The sequence below is a fragment of the Ornithodoros turicata genome, unplaced genomic scaffold, assembly GCF_037126465.1.
Source record: "Ornithodoros turicata isolate Travis unplaced genomic scaffold, ASM3712646v1 ctg00000955.1, whole genome shotgun sequence".
NCBI lineage: Eukaryota > Metazoa > Arthropoda > Arachnida > Ixodida > Argasidae > Ornithodoros > Ornithodoros turicata.
In genome coordinates, this window is record NW_026999426.1 from 268,023 (window position 1) to 289,215 (window position 21,193).

General features: G+C 44.0%; 1 protein-coding gene across 2 annotated transcripts in view; it reads right to left on the reverse strand.

Annotated features, from left to right (window-relative positions):
- Positions 1-1,016: 1,016 nt before the first annotated feature.
- Positions 1,017-21,193, reverse strand: part of LOC135375913 (uncharacterized) — a 28,840-nt gene continuing 8,663 nt past the window's right edge. Inside the window, exons 7-11 of one of the 2 annotated variants that reach the window (XM_064608549.1) lie at positions 21,031-21,132; positions 18,768-18,905; positions 17,342-17,446; positions 14,982-15,119; positions 1,017-7,691 (exon numbers count right to left, since the gene is read on the reverse strand). In XM_064608549.1, the coding sequence (XP_064464619.1) occupies positions 3,241-7,691; positions 14,982-15,119; positions 17,342-17,446; positions 18,768-18,905; positions 21,031-21,132 (4,934 nt within the window). In that variant the 3' untranslated portion in view covers positions 1,017-3,240. Of the gene's footprint in view, positions 7,692-12,825; positions 12,911-14,981; positions 15,120-17,341; positions 17,447-18,767; positions 18,906-21,030; positions 21,133-21,193 lie in introns of those variants that run through there. The other variant, XM_064608550.1, reaches the window with a different exon arrangement.

Here is a 21,193-nt window from a genome sequence, read left to right on the forward strand (position 1 = left end):
ATGCTTCAAAAAGCAACAGAAAGCGGCTGAAAGTGACACTTGAGCGAAGCGTCACTTTTTTCTTTTTTTTTGCGAAAAAGTGACGCTCGCAACGCGTCATGAAAGTGTCACCATTTTTAGGACGTCCACCTGTGCGCGTACTCCGCCAGCTGTAATGGCATTAGTGCTCCCATTCACAGCTTACAGAAAAGCCTTTTTGTCATAAAATTTTGCCATAAGAAGAAACACCCTGCATCTGTAGGCAGTAACATTCGTGATTTCCGAGTATCTTCGATTATAATTTCATGTACTTTATTTATTTATTTATTTTGTACTCTTGAGAGGTTAATTTTGCCGTAGCTGTCTATAGGCAAATACAGCAGAAGGACACCTGTGTGTAGATCGTGGTCAAGTTCGGTACGGTCCAAGGTACGGTACCCTACGTTACGGTACGGTTCAGGTCAAGGTACAGGCGTGGCTATTTTGGCTTGCCAAATTTGTACAAACATTTCATCACATTTGGGTCACTGGATCACTCTATGGATCTGCATTACTTCTATAGTCATGAAGAAAAACCCATCTGAACATAATCAAAATAAAATGACTTTTTTTCTCGTAGATTCCCGTTACAGAAATGTTCTATGATGATCGATATCTAAGGTTCTGGAAAGCTCGCAAGCACGAAAGATGGAAGTCACTCAAAACGATAGCCAGCTGTAGGACTCAATCCCACATCCTCTGGATTACCGGTCCAGGGCTCTACCAATTGAGCTAAGCTAACACGCCTCATCAGCGACTTCCAAGGGCGCATCTACTGAAGGGACAACCAGAAAGTCTCTCTCACTTAATCTTTCTTTCACTCTTACATTTTTCTCACTCATATACCCATTCATACGACGGGATCGACGCAAGCGGCAACCGTTGAACAAGAGAGAACAAGAGAGTATTTGTCCTTTCTACGTTGTTCCAGCCTCAGAACATCAGTTCTCTCTTGACCAATGTCTAATCTTCTTAAAAAGGCACGTCAGCAAGACAACTCAGCTGCTGGAATTATTTATTGCTGAAAAATGATAACACTGAATGTGTGGTCTACAAACAAACGCGAATACACTCGCAATATTATTACGAGCATTATATTATTGTTAATGCTATTAGTAATGCGTATGATGTCATTTTATAATGAAGTGTGGTCCTCAGATGGATAGATGGTATGAACATATGGCATGTCACCTGGAAGTGTCATTTCGTCGCACGTGGATTCCATTCCGTTCGACAGCGCGGTGCAGAACATATAGACTGAGTTAATTGTATACACATTAATGTCGACTGCGAGATGCCACATAAAAAGTCATGAATAGGGTGCCACCATAGGAGAAGTACAGACTACAAAGTAAAAATGAATATCAACCGATAACGGCACCGCGGTACAAAAATGGGGAGATTGATTAGGAGAGTAGATGATGACGGTTAGAGCGTGAGGATTTAGCAGCCTGGTACGACGACAGAAAGAAAGGCAAAACGCACAGGTAGAGCTTGGTGGAACATCTGCGATCACTGTGGTGTTAAAAAAAAAGTGAATGGCCCAGAAGGAGCTTCAGGACATCGATGTTGCCAGCATTAAGGGTTAATGCGAGGCAGCACGTCCACAGGGAGAGGTTCGTTCCTCTTTGAATGCGGTAGTAGTAACTTCATCATGTGAATGTTTTTGATTCTCCCGTCGAGTGGCAGAGCCCGATCCGCATCAATAATATGGAAGTCCGAGTGGAGGATAAGCAGCTGTAATAGTTTCATACGTTGATCGCGCATTTCCACATTCTCATCATCATCATCGTCTTCATCATCATCATCTTCATCATCGTCGTCATCATCATCAGCATCGTCATCATCATAATCATCATCATAATCACCACCTTCTTCCACTTCTTCTCCTAGCTCTCCCTCCTCCTCGTCCTCATCTCCTTCTTCACCTTCATTTTCATCTTCCACGTCTTCCTCTTGCTCTTTCGACGTTTTGCAGGCACCCAACAATAAGGGTCTGTTCTGACTGATGTCGCTATCACGTGCGTTTGCATAAGGTAGAAGGAGGTGCACCGATGTCCAGTCACCTCGGCGCACACTTCCATGCCACGCTGTCCTTTTCCTTTCTGTACGAGCGTTCACATCAACATGAGGGAGAAGCAACTTCATCTCACCCACTCCTCTCAAAGCGACGGCAGTTAGCAACACACTGTTGCTACTATGTTTCAAGGAGTGAGGGAGACGCATCTCTACGATATGACACTGGCTTTCGAGCACACTCTCAAACAATGGTTCGCTTTGATGTTCGTCAACTAGTGTAAGAGGAAGAAGAAGCTTCGCCGCTGTCAGGCGCCCATTACGGCTGCAGTAATCCAGTGGTGTTAGTCTGTTTTCGTCAGAAGTGTTAATTGGGGTCAAGGAAATGAGATACTTCAGTACATCCTCCCTCTCAGTTCTTGCAACCAACTCGATGAACTCTGCCACACTTATACCACAAGTCGTGAGTGGCGAATGTGGAAGGAATAGCTTTTTCAGCAACCGATGTGGGCAGAATAACTCCATCATGTCAATGTCTGAGACGCTCCCGTCAAGTGGGAGGGCCCGATCTGCGTCCGCAATGTTGAAGCTCGAGTGGAAGAGAAGCAGCTTAAATATTTTGACATCTCCATCGTTCATTTCCCCAGTGTGCTTATATTTTACCTTCAACGATTTGCGACTGGTTTTCGACTCTTTGCTAGCATTCAACAGCAGCGCCATGTTTATACTCATGTCACTCTCATGTCTGTCTGTGTACGGCAGAAAGAGCTGTACGCATGGCCAGTCACCTCGGCGCACACTTTTATGCCACGCTGTCCTTTTCCTCTTTGTACGAGCGTTCACATCAACATGAGGGAGAAGCAACTTCATCTCACCCACTCCTCTCAAAGCGACGGCAGTTAGCAACACACTGTCGCTACGATGTTTCAAGGAGTGAGGGAGAAGCATCTCTACGATATGACACTTGCTTTCGAGCACACTATGAAACAATGGTTTGCTTTGAAGTCTGTCAACTAGTGTAAGAGGAAGGAGAAGCTTCGCCAATGTGAAGTGTCCGTTACGGCAGCAGGTAACGAGTGGTGTATATTCATCCTCACCTAGAGTGTTAATCGGAGTGTAAGAAATGAGATACTTTAGGATATCCTGCTGTCCATCCGTTAAAGGATAATGGGCTGATATTTGTTGTCTTATAGCACGGGATGTGCCTTACAGATGAGGAAGAAACAGTTTGAAAGTGGCAAGGGGGTTTCTACACTTGATGCCAATCCGCAGAATTGTTTTGGCGTCAATGTTAAGAGAGACCATGGTCGAATGAAGAATGAAGAGTTGCGCAATGGCAAATGCGGCATTACTCCCCTTTTTGTCTACCACGTCCTCAAACTGCAGTATCCTATGTACTGCCCGTCTCGGCAGTGAATCACTGTCGTCAACATCCATGAGAAGTGGAGCTACGTCGTGCATGTCAATTCCATGAACATCAGAGTAAGGCAGCATAAGTTTCACCGTATCCAAGTAACCGGAGCGCACGCTTACTTGTAAAGCCGTTTTGCCTAGATGCATATTGCGATCACTTGCATCAGTGTGAGGGAGAATAGCTTTCGTTACTCCATTGTGTCCCATATCAATGCTGTTGTGCAAGAGGCCCTTCTTAATAGCGAATTCGGCCAACAAATGTGGGAGTAGAACGTCTACAGTATCAGGTTTACTCAGACATACATCGCGGTACTGTAATACAGGTGTTAAAGGGAGTAGATGCTTCAGCATGTCCGTACGACCGTAGGCAACGCATTCACTGGGCGCTGTTTTGCCAAGCATGTCATTAAAGTTTAGTGAGGAATAAGGAAGAAGCATCTGGAAAATATCAAGTTCGCCATTAATGATGCTGATATATAAGGGCGTAAAGAAACCGACAAAAATAATACGGTCAATATCTACAGGGGTATATATCACGTCCTGATCGGGGCTGACGTTTTCCATGAAGCATCGTGGTGCACTCTCAATGCAGATGTCACTGGAATATATCTTAATTTTGCAAAACTCTCTAAGCAGCACAGATAATAGTCCCTTACGCCGCTTGCAAATGAGGTCGTATACAAATGAACTATCAAGACTTCGTTGAGAGGTGAGGTTCACGAGCACCGCCGGTAGTTGTTCAAACCAATTGACAGGAAAACCGCCAGCACGAGCGCAGAAGGCGTCTAATCTGTCCCAGGATTGAATCTGATCAGCGTACATGAGAGGTGTCATACCTATCATATCTTTCTGTGTCAGCGCTTCATTGACGTGAATATGGTTTAAGATAGCGTGATCAGCGTGCAGCGCAGCGACGTGCAGAGCCGTTCTTTCGAAGCTGTCTAGAGAGCAATCATTTTCTAGAGCTTCTCTAAAGCTCTCTAGGTCGTTATTCATAATACTGCTGTGTACTATGTGTCGCTCTGCTGCTAGACCATCCAAGAAACTCAACATGCCCTCATAGCTAGATTCTCCATACAACCTGGAGACAATACGTGCCATACCTTCACGGCTTCTAGCATCCACCTTTTGTAGCCTCTTGAAGAGCGAATCTGCTGCGAAAAACTCGGCGAAGCTGTGATGCACAAAGCGAGGCACATCGTTGCTCAATTCCTGTATGAGACCGTGTTTTAGCCTGTTCTCCTTGACGTCCGTCATTAGCGTCCCACTGGGTTCCAAGTCACGGGACTCAGTTTCACTTAGTAGTCCCTTGAGGACGTCCTGGGAGAGAACAGCCTTGACTGCTAGGCGACCATAGTCGTCGTAAAATTTCGGCTTCAAGCTCATGTCATCATCTTGGGCGGCGGCTTTTCCTATATCCTCATTCTTTTTTTCTTTGCGATATCGCAGGTATTTGTACTCGACAAACAACCTGTACACGGATAACAGTAGATAGCAATTATGAGAGTTCAACATACTTTGCACCGGACCGCAGTAATCGGGGTCAGAAGTTTCCCCCCGCCCCACCTCGGCCATCATTCGGAGAAGAAGAGGATTGCCTAGAATGGAGCTGTCTTTCATCTTAACGTGGTGAAGTATCTTTTCGAACGTTTTGTAAATGGCCTCAGCATTGGATGGAGATTGTGCCGTTTGATCAAAGTATTTCTTCAGAAATTTCTCTTGGTCGTCCTCTGAGAACGGATTCATGTGGAAAGACACCACGTGCATTTCATCTTGAATCGAATTTGTACATATAGTGCGTGTGAACAGCAGTATCTTAGAAAGCTTGGTTTCCACCAAGACCTTCGTGAGATCAAGGATAATTTTCCGCATGGTCTCCTGAATTTCGTCAAGAGCGTCGAAAATGACCCACACGTTAAACGGACGTCCCTCAGTGACGCTTTCCTGAAACAGTTCAAACTCTACTCCGCTTGTTGACACGCCACACAACTTCGCGAACGGTATGAAATTAATTACACCAGTTTGTCCACTGTGTATAGTCATAGCCTCTTGCACCTGCGGATAATTACTGACATGAAGCACCCATGCTTGCTTGTCTGAGTCCTTGATTTGTGTGCAAAGCCAGGTCGCCAACACGGTTTTTCCCGTTCCTGAGCCGCCGGACACAACGATGACTTTCTCACTTCTTTGAAGTAGAGAAATTGCTGAGCAGTTTTCTTCACCGATCATGGGAAGGTGACTTGGAGCGCCATTTGATTTTCTCCACGTGAAGCGTCCATCATCGAATTCTAGCAGGTGGACTGTTTCCCCCTTGTAATAGTCCTTGTCAACAAGATCATTGTAGTCACCGTCGCTGTCCAGAATGACAAATTTCTCGAACTTGTTCAAGGTGCTCATTCGCTTCGCAGCATGCCGTTTTGGTAGAAATGACCGAAGTGTTTCCTCTTCGCACCCGAGGATAGCGAAAGCGTCGTGCCTAGAATGCTTTTCGATCTTTCTCAAATCCACTTCAATGGACCTTCGACACTTTTGTTCAATGTAGCACTTGCTCACATTTTCGCTAAGTGCCTTCAGCTGTGGGCCAAAATGTAGAACTTTTTCTCTGCACAATGTTAGAAACGTGTTCTCGCAGCAAATTTCCAAAAACCGATCCGTATCTGGGATGGGGTGAATATAAGACTTGTGGTCGGGAGACTGAAGTGCGATCTGTGACATTTCTATAATCGCTTTCTTGCACACTGATCTCACATTCTCATAACTAGCACACTGTATGTCTTCGACAACTTCGCTCTCAGATAGTGGTATCTTTTTAACCTCATGGCGACAGTGCTCCAGGTTGGTGTTTGACGTCAGCAGAATGACGTTCGTGCCGGTGATGTCATGCAGCTCTTCTGAGTACTGGAGAATGCCTTGGAGGTCAGTTTTGCCCTCACACGATAGGAGCAAGAACCTGCACTTGTTCTTGTCTAGGATGTTATATGTTTCCTGCTTCCACTGTGATGCTTCGAGAAACAGATAGGGAACATCTTGTTCTCTCACGAGGTCATTAACCATTGCTTCGAGGAACAACAAATTCGATGCTGCCAGGACAACAAACGGCTTACGTACAAGAACACTCTGCTGAAGCCTTGTCTGAAATGTTATCTTCAGATTCTCTGTTGATGACGCCCTCCTTAATTTTGCGTTGAACTCCCTGATTATTTCGCTTTCCTTTATGGGATAGTCATTCTGTGTGCACAGTTCCATATCATGGACGACGTGCTCTTTGAAGAACTGGTAGAGTCTCGGGACTTGTTTCTCGAGAATTTTGTCGCCTTTTGTAGGATCAAGAGCAAGAAGATGAGGTACCTGAACGATAAGTTCTGCTTTGGCATCCACTTTTTTGGCTTCCTCTTTTTTGGCTTCCTCTTTTTTGGCTTCCTCATTAAATACCCATTTTAAGATATCATGCAAGTATTCCTTTCTACCTTTGGCGTCCTCCAAGATACTTGCGTAATGTTTTCTTCTGATTTTATCGCTGCGCCGGTAGGGCCTTGCTCTATTTTTGTATACCAGAAAAAGAGCCAAATGACATAGCCCGTGGACCATGATCCCTGCGACTTCATTTGTGCGATCATTCGTGGCTTGCGTTGGTCCCCCGCGGAGCCCCTTGGCTCCCACAAAGATTCGTTGTCTTTCTAGGAGAGTTACCCCGCAGCATTCACTGCCGTGGCCCGTCATGCAGTGGGTGTGCTCTCGCTCAAAGTCGAAGAGAATACTCAAATGGGGGGCCTCTGATGCTACTTTCAACACGGGCCGGAGTAAGTCGCTGCTGTCGAGAGCACGATACAAGTTATCGATAATTTCGTCAAATCCTTCACAAGCGGCTTGGCTCTTCGATCTGCTCTTGAGGGCATAGATGTGAGATTCCTGGGACTGGGTTACGAAATCTTCTTGTCGCACGAGTTCTGACTTTTGGAGCTTATTCAAAGAAGAAAGACAATCGCTTTCGTCATTGTCCTTGAATTCACATTTTTCCGACCGCAGAAGGGCATACACTTTAAACGCGTTCTTCTTCACAGCTAGAAGCATAGCAGACTCATCCGTATGTGGATTGAGCCACATCTTTAAAAACGGTCTTTCCTGCATATACTTTCGCACTTGCTCGACGTCTCTCCTGTCGATGGCAGAATGCATCCCAGCTCTGTCATCCGCAGTCTCAGAAGATCTCTCGTCCACTGTTGGTGGGCGAACTTGCAATGTGCCTGCAAAACGTGTACCAGAAATGTAGTAAAACGCCAGAAGTCAATCACCATTGCGTTTGATATTAGATTATCTCTGAAAATCACTGCATCGCTTGCGACTTCATTGATTAATGTATGAACCCCCCTCGAACGCGCCACAGCCTTGGTGGCTGATGCTCACAATCGTCATCCATACGCCGTGGAAGCACGTGTTGATTTTAATCCGGAAGCATTAGGAGTGTGCATTAGGAGGAGGAATGGAAAAAGCTGTATGTGTGTGGGGAGAGAGAAGGAGAGGTATAAGTGGAGATATAAAGAGGAGATCAGAGGGTAAACCTAAATGAAGGTTAACTATATCGAATGGAAGTAGTTGAAGGCAATTAAGAGTAAGAGGTAATACTAATTGACGGTAATTAGAGCGAGGAACGTTGAGGTTAACTATAACGAAGGTCCCACATACGTAATAAGGAGCAGACTTGTGGATAGTTTTTAGTGTCCTTCCCCTAACATGTTGTCGATACCGACTCTGAAAAACTCCGAACCTTTGTATACTTGCGTAGTTCAATTCAGTGACAGCTAAGTGGAAGACAGGTCTGCTTCGCTTGCTTGTTCCGACAAGGATTCAAGAAGGATAAATACTGCGTTTTTCCGCTACTCACTCGACGAGAGGTAGGTCAGTTCCCATTCCATTCTGCCGCTTAGCATAGCATAGCATCACACCAGTGGCCTACGCAGCTTCTCGGCCGGCACAATATTCAGTTTTCAGGTTTCTGATCGCTAATTTGAACTTTTTTGCTCAGATCTGAGCACTCATCTCAGAGCTGCTTGAAAAAAAGCATCTGCATGGGTACAGTAGAATGGATAACCCACTCTGAGTGGTTGGAGCATCACAGAAACTTTCTCACGGGTCAACCACAACCCTATACAAGCAGCAAAAGATATGGACACGTTCTCTGTCATGCTGGATCTGTGAATGTGTGTACCAATGCAGCCAATATACTTGTTGTTCTACTGTGAAATCTTCCACGTGAGATATCAGCTATCAGTAAATCCAAATTTGCTTTGGAATGAAGAATGAGTCCTACAGCTGGCTAACCTTTTCAGCGACCTTAGTCTTTCATCGTTAATTTCTTAGGCAATTTGAGGCTTTGGTTGTAATTGTCCCTTCCACGTTCTCAGAACATCGGTTCTCTCATGTTGCTTTGGAATACCACTCGAACTTCAGAAACACTGTTTATGTCATATTCGTGTTCGACTAAGATACAGCAGACTGCATATTTATGACTTGTAACTACCTACCCGACAAATAAGGCACACATACACACACACAAATAAGGCACAAATAAGTCAAACATGGCGAAACACGTGTCCTCTGGTGCTGTCGCATCGTTCCATGACTATATGTTTCTGTGCGTGCAGCCATTCAAGCCATCTTAACCTGTAATTTTTAATTTGAAATGCGTTTAGTGTCATTTACTTGTTTCCTTAATGGCTTTTTTTTTCCTTCATTATAATTCACTGGGTTGCACTGTGGCATTCAGGAGTGCCCAGTCACCCTCCCAGGTGTATATCGCTCGCTGAGCGACCCCTGGTTTGCCAATTCAGAACGACGCGCAGGTACCCAGAGCTGACGGGCCACAAACATGGCGAAACACATGTCCTCTGGTGCTGTCTCATCGTTCCGTGAGTATCTGTTTCTCTGCGTGCAGCCATAGAAGCCAACTTAATCTGTAATTTTTAATTTCCAATACGTCTAGTGTAGTTTACTTGTTTCTTTAATGGCTTTTTTCTCTTCATTATAATTCACTGGCTTGCACTGTGGCATTGAAAAGGTGCTCAGTCACCCTGCCAGGTGTATATCGCTCGCTGAGCGACCCCTGGTTTGCCAATCCCGAACGATGCGCAGCTGCCGAGAGCTGACGAGCCCCAAACACGGCGAATCACGTGTCCTCTGGTGCTGTCGCATCGTTCCATGAGTATCTCTTTCTCTGCGTGCAGCCAGAGAAGCCACCGTAATCTGCAATTTTGAATTGCAAACACACGTCCAGTGTCATTTACTTGTTTCTGTAATGGCTTTTTTTTTCCTGCATTATATATCACTGGGTTGCACTGTGGCATTGAGGAGTGCTCGGTCAGCATCCCAGGTGTATATCGCTCGTTGATGGACCCCTGGTTTGCCAATCCCGAACGATGCGCAACTACCCAGAGCTGACGAGCCGCGAACACGGCGAAACACGTGTCCTCTGGTGCTGTCGCATCGTTCCATGACTATATGTTTCTGTGCGTGCAGCCACTGAAGCCATCGTAATCTGTAATTTTTAATTGCAAATGCTTTTAGTGTCACTTACTTATTTCTTTAACGGCTTTTTTCCCTTCATTATAATTCACTGGCTTGCCCTGTGGCATTGAGGAGCGCTCAGTCACTCTCACAGGTGTATATCGCTCGCTGAGCGACGCCTGGTTTGCCAATTCAGAACGATACGCAGCTACCCAGAGCTGATGAGTCGCAAACACGGCGTAACACGTGTCCTCTGGTGCTGTCGCATCGTGCCAGGAGCATATGTTTCTCTGCGTGCCGCCATTGAAGCCATCTTAATCTGTAATTTTTAATTTGAAATGCGTTTAGTGTCATTTACTTGTTTCTTTAATGGCTTTTTTCCCTTCATTATAATTCACTGGGTTGCACTGTGGCATTCAGGGGTGCCCAGTCACCCTCCCAGGTGTATATCGCTCGCTGAGCGATCCCTGGTTTGCCAATTCAGAACGACGCGCAGGTACCCAGAGCTGACGGGCCACAAACATGGCGAAACACATGTCCTCTGGTGCTGTCGCATCGTTCCGTGAGTATCTGTTTCTCTGCGTGCAGCCATAGAAGCCAACTTCATCTGTAATTTTTAATTTCCAATGCGTCTAGTGTAGTTTACTTGTTTCTGTAATGGTTTTTTTTTCCCTGCATTATAAATCACTGGGTTGCACTGTGGCATTGAGGAGTGCTCAGTCGGCATCCAAAGTGTATATCGCTCGCTGAGTGACCCCTGGTTTGCCAATCCCGAACGATGCGCAACTACCCAGAGCTGACGAGCCGCAAACACGTCGAAACACGTGTCCTCTGGCCCTCGCGTCCTCTGTCGCATCGTACCATGAGTATCTGTTTCTCTGCGGCCAGAGATGCCCTCTTAATCAGTAATTTTGAATTTCAAACACACGTCTAGTGTCATTTACTTGTTTCTTTACTTGTTTTTATGGCTTTTTTTTCCTGCATTATAAATCACTGGCTTGCACTGTGGCATTAAGGAGTGCTCAGTCACCCTCCCGGGTGTATCGTATGAAGGAAAGACGCGTCTTCTAAGAAGCGCAATGAACAAAATAAAGAAGAAAATGGCGTTCCTTCACGAATTTTTTGCGGGCGATCTATCGAACGGATTTTTGTTCTGGAAACGGTTACGATATCAGGTGACCGAAAGGAACAGATGTTCTCATTGGGACAACTTTGTAGCTTTTATAATTAACAAGTTAATTAATGAAAGTTAATTAAGACATTTCGTTTGGACTTTGCTAACGCCTTCCTGGGGAGTGCCCTTTAGCATATGCTATATTGCAATTGATTTCATCTTGGAAAAAGTGTTATACATTTTTTTAAGAAATTTGTATGCACTTAGCTGGGACATCCTGTATATATATATATATATATATATATATATATATATATATATATATATATATTAGATAAATATGTTATAAGATAAGATAAGATATTTTATAAGCCCCAACGTCGCCACACGAGCATTGGACGGCTGTTTCGGCCTTATTGGGCCTTCATGAGCAATGCGTAGGTGGGCGACGTTTGAGCGACGTTTACGCGAAGTTTGCCGACGCCACTCTGTCGAACATTGCCCACCTATGCATTGCTGATGAAAGCGCAAAAAGGCCGAAACAGCTGTCCAATGCTGGCGTGGCGGCGTTGGGGACTTATATATATATATATATATATATATATATAAGATTATATAGATACTCATGGAACGATGCGGCAGCACCAGAGGACACGTGTTTCGCCGTGTTTGCGGCTCGTCAGCCCTGGCTAGCTGCGCATCGTTCTGAATTGGCAAACCTGGGGTCACTCAGCGAGCGATATACACCTGGGAGGGTGACTGAGTATTCCTCAATGCCACAGTGCAAGCCAGTGAATTATAATGCAGGAAAAAAGCCATTAAAGGAGCTAGGAAAGCACTTTAATCACTAGCATTTTTTTTAACCAAGTGGTTAATAAGCATATTAAAATGCACCATGCGAAGTAATACTATCAACAGGTGCATTAATATCCCAGAATTCGATTTTGAAAATCGCGACCGTGCGCAACGGTGGCAATACCCGGAACGAGCCGTCGAGCCGCTTGCGTCATTTTGACGTGAGAAAGGTGGAGCCCCTGATTGGTTTCGAAGAACGTCGTCTGTTATTTTTCACTCGGAACCCCGCTGCAACGGTGGAAGACGTTTCTTTTGCTTTTTCTTTGGTTTATCAGATACAGTAAACGAAGACAGGTCTACAGACACTGTTCAAGGTTAGACCGTGAGATTGTAGAGGCCTCCTCATTGAACTCCCCGAGCGAAGTCAACCAAAAATCGGTCAACCTCTCCCCGCTTGACCTTGCTTTCCCTAAAGCGACCTTCCGGAGTAGGTGGATTATGAAAATAAACTTCAGGTGCCAGTTGAACGCTGTTCTGTCCGTGTCTTTTTTGTATGCTGTTCGTTATCGTGGTGACTGTTTCTTGTTGTGTTGTTGGTGGCAATACGTATAAACGCAGTGCGGCACTAAGCGCTGCTTCACTTCACGCCTCGAAATGATCGCTGCATGGCTATGACCACTAATTCCGTCCGCTATGTGATTATATCAATATACGCTATATCACTAATTCGCTATGATCACTAGTGCCCGTCACTTTGACTAGCAACTTTGTTAGCTATTCAGTTAATACCTTATTCGGCTGGAGGAGTGTTCTTGGCCATACGTTGCCAGATACAATCCAGTGAAATCTATCGCAATATGCCGTTGCCGGCACATCGTGGCATCAGGAGTTGAACATTCATTGCCTGAGTTACACACCAACATAGCCAAACAGTGTCATAAGACCACCACAATTTATGGTCAACTTACCAACCATCGGGCTAAACGAGCATTGGCCGATGCAGACTACAAATGTGGACGACGCAGACAAGCAAGTTTGAGTTCATCCGTGCTCGGCGCCATTTGTTTTGTCACCATATAGTGCATCAGTTTTATCCACCATATAGTGACCGACAATGCCGGTTAAGTTTGCGTCCGACGACATATCAGCGTGCACTGAAACAACACGTGACTAGCGTAAATTTTAGCTGACTATAAAATGCACATGTTGCGCGCGGAAAACTGCCAACGGCAAACTGTGACTAACCCACCCATAATATTGCAAGCACACAACTAACCAACCAACATGCCGCCCTGCTAAGCCAAATGGCTTCTAAATGTGTCTTTCGTTCGCTAAGGCGACTTTAACACATATAGAAAATTCCCGAATTTGAGTGGTTAAATCGTGATGTTATGTTCTTAATCGCGGCATAACATCTTACGAAGCAGCATTTCCCCTTTTCCTTGTTTACAGAACATGAATTTCGAGAACGGGGGTTTCACGACCATGAATATCGAGGTCCTCCCTTATTCATCCCTTGACAAAGAGAAAGCAGGGTGAAAGAAAACGGAAAGAAAGAAAAGAAAACCAGTCAGCACTGACCCGGATAGAAGCGCGGTCGCCGCTTTCGCACCACTTTTATTACGTCACCAATGACGTTTTTTTCTTTCTCCTCCTCGTTTGACCCGGAGGAGCGAGTCGAGTGGGAACACGCGCGGCGATGTTCAAGTGTCTTTTTTTCTACGAAAAACATCGCGCACAGAGAAAATTTTCGTGTTAATCATCAAGTTAAGTTACCTGCTTCCACAACGCGTTCGGAACGGAAAATTTTTGAGATGGCTTTCAGAGCTCCTTTAAAGAAACACAAAACAATCTTATATATATATATATATATATATATATATCTTGAAAAGTTGGAGTTGGATCGGACGGCTACGTAATTATAGTTGAAATAAATGGGAGACAGAAGACGAAAGTAGGGGAAGTAACAAAAAAGGGGTTTATTAAAACTTAAAAATCATAAAAGTTAGGGAGGATGTCTACGTTACGGCGGAAGCTCCGCCTTCTTCGGGACAAAAGAGCAGTCCCGAAGAAGGCGGAGCTTCCGCCGTAACGTAGACATCCTCCCTAACTTTTATGATTTTTAAGTTTTAATAAACCCCTTTTTTGTTACTTCCCCTACTTTCGTCTTCTGTCTCCCATTTATTTCAACTATATATATATATATTGATTGTTTTTTGTTTCTATATGGTTGTATATATATATATATATATATATATATATATATATTATATATTATATATTATATATTATATATTTAGGGCCAACGGCAGTCTGGGGTGGCATTCATGACGTGACATATTGTAATAATATACTAGCCACTCTCAGCTATACAGGTTGCCCAATCTATCCGCAGAAGTGATCGTTGACACATTCGTGATTCGTGAGCTTCTTCCTCATGCTGGTCAGAATGAAAAAAACACACCAAGCAGATTTTCTTTCTGAATTTCTGACAAAGGCGGGAAAACAGCCTTATGACGTCGTATTTAAGAATGGTCAATGCGTCAAAACGGGTCGAGCTCCCCAGTTGCTCTTACCCACGTCTTTGCTCGACAGACACTTCACTCTAACGGCAACATGGTAACATGGCGGCTGTCATTGATAACAAGATAATTGACCTTTTACATATAGACACCGGACTCAGACTCGCACCTATCCAATCTAACTTAATTCAAAACGCTAAAACCGCAGTGTCGGGGATATAAAATGAGTCAATCCTATTACGATGAAGATGTTAACCTGTATTCGCGTCTATTCATTGGTAATCCATAGTTTCAATGACTTAAATGACTTATGCTAAAGTAGCCGTATTGGTTAACCGTTGCCCGTTCTGTACCGCGTAGCAGCTGCAATAGCTACACCATTTTGTGGCATGCCGTTAGTAATGGCCGTGAAATAACACCCAGTGAGTCAATGAAAGCGCGATTTTTGCCTAGCAAGCACGACAGCAGCGCCGACGCATCGCTGTTATGTCACGCACTAAAGTGAGTCTACAGGGAATAACATCATTGAGTGTGCAAGTGTGTGCAACACCATGTGCAAGAAAATGGATCCCTTCCCCCAAATTTGGTGGTCATTCAGTTACCTGCGTGCCTGGTCCATTCTTCGAGTACCTTCTTGAGTTTCTTTATATGAATCGGCTTCCTGGACATCTCTACCCCGTCGATGACCTCATGGAACTCTTCGCCAGTCAAGTCGTGAAGCTGCTGCATATCGTCTGCGCCTATGGGAAATTTCAACACTGGGATTAAAATCGTCTGAGGCTTTATGAAGACAACTTATACGAATGCGTCGCATGAGAGTTGTTATATCCACATTTGTACGTCTTACCGAAAGAAAGCACTACTGCCCTTACTAGTGATCTCCGAAGAAATGAACGAAATGGGTTACTTCGTCGGTCGAGCGTGGATTTTCATGCAAATGAGCGTTTCCTTTCTACTTTCCTGTATGCTTTCCTATCCGGACGACAAACACAGTAGATACGCAGTAGGCAGTAACGCGGACAGAAAGGACCAGAGGGATGACTGTAATTGTTTTTTGTTTTTTTTTCTTTTTGCTGGGGTGTAGGGTTCAATCAACAAAGTGACAGCTGGACGGCACAAACTTCGTAGATTTAGCAACTAAACACTAATGACCAAAAAGTTAGAGTCTCTGCAATGTTCGCAAGAAATGTAATCCACTTTCTGCGGAACCTTTTTCTTTGTAAATGTCATCAAAACTGTTTTGTGGAGATTTAAGTGCATACACAATCATGCTGCATTATTTGGTAGTACACAACCCCTGTTGTTTACCAGCGCAAAATACAATCCGAATCATCGAGTATGAGCGAATTTTTTTTCAGAAATATGATTGATATAAATAAGGGATAAGACATAATATTTCAGGGTTTAACGGTGCGAGACATCTACTTAAGCAATAGGAGTGGTCCCAAGAGTAACCACTTTGGTACACCAGAACCGATATTAACCATGCTGGACTTACTGCCACTAATAGCCACAAATGGGCGTTTTAACATAAGACAATTCGAAATGAAACACTCTATCTATGAATTATACGATTACCGTGGAACTTTTGCTATTCGCAAACAATGGTACACCGTGTCGAACGATGTTCTAAATTCTATAAATGCACAGTCCTTTCCTGAATCAGCGTTGAGCTGGGTTAAATAAAGATTGTGGTCTAAAATACTACCGTACAACATAGAGGGTGTTGTTAGGCGTCATGAATGCGCTGAAGCTAATCGAATTACCCATATCAGTGATCTGCTGTAGGTCTGGCTATTAGAGCTGTGTTTTTCCTTTTTTTTGTTTGTATATGGTTTTTGAATTATTATTATTAACCATCAACTGTATTACGCTATGTGATTTGGCAGAAATGGTAAATCCAATATTCTCTGCTGTTCATTTGAAAATTAGAAGCATAAACAGCCATTTTGACGATCTTACTCTGTTGATTTCGCAAATTCTGAAGTGTGGTACATCGTTTGTTCCTTTATCTGAAAAGTGGTTATGTGATATGAATGACTCTCACTACACAATACACGGGTGTGTTCCTGAATTTTCACACCTGCTGATCATAGCCACATAGCCGCGAAGTTCTGTTACACACTTTTCAGATGAGCTGGACCGGGTACTGTTCACATGCTGGTCTCAAAGGTATAACGTAGTCTTACCGGAAGGCTTAAACATTGATTTGATGAGCAGCAGTCCTACCTCAAAAGCATATAATGAGATACGTAGTACCAATGGTTTCCAACTAATCGTAGGTCATCCTACAAGATCTCCTGGTACCCATAAAAACAACCGTATTGGCCATATTATTACAAATCTAAACGAATTATTCTTAACACAAGGTGTGGCTGCTTGCGACATCAGTGACCACGAGCTTTATTTATGTAACGTGTAATACGACTCCGGTCAGCCATTTGGGGACCTTTCGATCGTTTTTCGATTTTGCTCAGGCTGAGCGATATCTGTCTTCAGAGATATATTCGTTTCCTGGTTGTTCTGGTGCCGAAGAAAAATGTTTTTTTTTTTGTATTTCGCGATCGATTATTACAAAATTATCTCGTCGGACACCTGCTACCAAAACGAAATACTCCGAAGAAATCTTGGGTACCTTCTAGTGCCCTCAAATCAATAGAACACAAAATAATCTGTACAAAAAATGTCCCTCTCATCCAACAAACTTTGACTTGCTTACATGATATAAGCGATGCAATAATTTGCTTCGAAATCTGCTAGACGTTGCAAAGAAACAATATTTGGATCAGTCCATTGCTAAATGTGATGGTGACCAAAAAAAGTTATGGAATGTGGTTGAAAGTGTGTTTAGGCTCCAACGGAAAGACGGGGTCATGGATACACACTTAGAATAGCCTGCACAGACCAACAACCGCCATGTGTGTTTTGCGCTGCGCAAGCTGTGCTAATCATTTTGACTCACCTATTTCCATGAATTTCTTCTTGTAACAGCCAAGTCCCGCTTGTTCAAGCAGTTGGCAAATCTCCGGTTGTTTTTGTTTCTTTGCCGGAGTGGGCTCCATTGTGACTGGAAAATAGGCTATTGGTCGGCACGTTGAAAAAATGATCATTGAAAGTGTATCTGTGCCTTGTGTGTAACAATACCCTACGATTACCATTACCATTGAGAGTGTATCGGCTCATCTGTAGTAGTAGGAGCTTTTCCTAATACCGACACCCAACGAGGTAACAGTCGCAGAAACAGGCAGCGTTCATGTGGCGCAACGTTTTTGGGCAATTATACTGTCAGTCGGCCGAAACCAGGAACTACCTGCAAGCGGTGCTGCTCGCGTTCAGCCCCGGGTGAAACCTGTCGGTCAATGAAGGGAGCATTGCCACGTGAGTCCCTACGGCGTGATGTGATTTCGTTCCTGGGTTGATGGGCTAAAATATTGCAGCGTCAGCTGAGCAATATATTTTATTTTTATTTTTGCAAACACGTGGCAGATATTTGTTAAAGGTGATAGTGGTCTTTCGGTGTGATAGATTTGGTAAACAAATTCTAAACGAAATACACCATCGGTTGCATTCGAACCCGCATTTTCCGATTGCTGTAAGATTAGGTAAGATTATTTGTGGGTGGAGCTACCGAGTCGCACGGGCACAGGCGGTCTCCAAGTGGCATATGGGACATTTTGTCATCTTGACGTGAAGCTCCCCGTTATGAACACCTCCGAGTTAGCCTGCATCGAGATGAAGCGCGCATTTGTGAATCCTCCTACGTTGCATTGTGCGTATTCGAAATAATGAACATTGAGTAGGTTATACTGGGTGCCCCATAAAACGTCTCATTGAATTCTAATAAAAAGCTACGCCACCTAGAATCATGCGATCAACGGCGTTTGTTCTTATTAGGTTTGTTTTTGCCGCCTCCTGATGTGAATGTCATGTACCATAAGTTTAACTATGTAAACATTTGACAGCTCAACTCGGAAATTTTCGAAGTAAATGTCACTTTTTTACCCCACCAATATGAAAAGCGTGCCCAATTCACTCAAATTGATGATAATTGACAGTTATACTCACGAGTTATGCCATCGGAAAAAAATAGCTGAACATCATGCTTTCGGAGCAGCGGACCATAACGCGCGATGACTTTTTGAGCGCAATCGCTCTCAGTCCGACGATAGGTGGCTCCAAAGCCAGAACAGAGAGCGATAGTAAAAAAAGTAACAGTTCCTAAAATTTGGACAGAGAGCATTATCCCAGGGTGAGTGAGCGTGTTACTTCTCAATCAACGAAGAAAAATATATCGACATTCTCTATGTCAACATGTTCGGCGCACGAATGCCAAGATGGAGTACACGAGGGCCTAGTGCTGTGCCTCAGTTCAATGGTGCGTAGCTCACCTGTGTGCCATCGCCAATGTGCCAGTGCGTTCTCCAATCTCATGACGTGAAATGTGTATTCAGCCATGCCAACACTGTCGACGACCTCTTGAAGCTCTTCTTTCGTCGAGTCAAAAAGCCGCTGCACACTGACCCAGCCTAAGATCAAGTTCAACACTTACGTTAAACACGTGCGAAATCTCATGAAGACGATTTACTACTAGCATGCATTATAGAGCATGCAAGGCACTGCTCTACGAGTGAGATTTACTAAGTTCATTGCTCTACAAGTGAGTGAAATAGCCCGCTTGATTTATTTATGTATTGGTCATTAGTTTGATTATCGATGAGGGGCATTACGTAACGGAGGTGGCACTGGCTACGCATACACTCGTATAACTCCAAAAGGAGACATATCAACAGGGTACTCTAGGTGATATGAAAACTCAACTATCAACAATCAACTATGCAAATTAGGGTATTACAGATTAATTTGCGAAAATTACTGACTGAAACATTAGAAAAGTTGTTCAGCTATATATAAAATACTAAATATACTAATACTATACACATACTGGTCACGTAGAAACTTAGCAATACAGCAGCACCAAGTAAATATAAAACACTTTATGGTGGTCAAGTACAGACGCACCAAACCAACACGAAGCACTCAAGTGAAACAGTCGGTGGCACGCTATACAAAAGCCTTGTCACGGAGCTATTAAAGTTCGGATGATCTTTGATAGTGACGATGTTTTGTGGAAGCTCCCTCCAGCACTTGGTCATGGGGCAAAAAAACGAAAAACGAGTAAATAATGTAATCCTGGTTGCAATGTTTTAACTGAACCTTGAAGGTCCAGCCTCGGAGAAACGCATGCTGCTCAACAAGTCATTGCTCCAGTGACTGTTACAAAAATTTTGAAGGAAGAGACCTCTTTGTTCGCAGAGCTAACGTAGGAAGGGATTGATCGGTTTTCATATCGGAAACACTACTCTGATTGTAGTAGTAATTTAAGAAGAATCGAGTGGCCCTGTTTTGTGCAGCTTCTATCGCTTGTCCATAATTAATCTGATGAGGTTCCCATATCCCAGAAGCATATTCAAATTTCGGTATAGGAAGTGCAACATACATAGTATTTTTAACTAATGGTGGGCAATACGAAGCATTATGACGCAGATGTCCGAGAATAAAGTATGCGCTCCCGAAAACTTATGAAAGGTGCTTAGTCTAGGAGATGACATGGCCAGGACAGCCAAATATGCAAACTAATGCAAAGAGTCCACGTGGTTAATAGCGCAAACTCTAGTTTCTTCGCCAAGATTCATAGTGACTTTGGTAGACGTTGATCCAACGTCATTTGTGCCAACGCGTGTCATGCACAATACGTAGGTGAAACGAGGTACTGTCTTTTCGGATCAGATTCCACAACCACCGGTCGGACTTTAACAAAAAGCCAAATCTTCCTGTTTCTTGTCATTTCAAACAGCCTGGTCATTCAATAAATGACGTCGCTCTTTTTATTCTTCAAGTGAACTCTAGCTCAGATAAAGCCAGGGAACAACGGGACCTGATTTACAAATTCCAATCAATCACCCGGATCAGATCCCGGTGTACATTAAAGCTCAGCTACGCCGATTTCCGAGTGTTACAGAATGAAGTGGTACTCACACGATGTGTTCATAAGGGAACACTGATTATGTGTGCAAAATAGTTATCCCAAACTCCTCGCGATTTTTCGAAAAAGTGAATTTTTAGTTTCACTGCCTGTGTCGACGACACATTCGTGCTTTGCCCGTGCTCCGGCTTGGCATGATATTTGGCTTGGTTTCGTTGTTGTTTGGTTTCGTTGGTAACGTTCTGAGAATCCATCCGTACAGGTAGACCTGGTTGAGCCCATGAACGTATGCCGTGCATAGTTTGCTCTCTTTTGGTACTTCTTGCCGTAGCACGTTTCCAGAATGTCGTAGATCATTAAACTAACTTGGGAATGTAATTCGCGAGACGTTATGATCCTAAGCTCGTCCACAATTTGCTCACCTATCAGCTACCTTTGTCACGTTTGGTATCAGCACATGCTTCAAGCTATTTAGCTAAAATCGCATTGGAGGACGAAGCACCCAACGCATATGGACGTCGCATAAGGGCTCGTGCTGTTTCAAGCCAGAGACAAAATGGTCGGACGTGTCCACACTGCCACTGATCTATTAAGGCTGGCTTCAGAGAAATCGTTCAGCGAATCATTCAGAAACATCTGCTGCAACACAAAGTCGCGTTTTAGCTCACCTTTCTCAATGAACTTGTTGTAGTAGGCGAGGAGATCCGCTCGCTGAAGTAGCTCGTGGAGTTCACGCTCCGGCTGGTTTCGCCCAATGGGCATCGTTACGGCTGCAAAGTAAGTTTGCAGTAAGCGATACAAAACCAACGTGCGAGGAGTCAGATTTAAAAT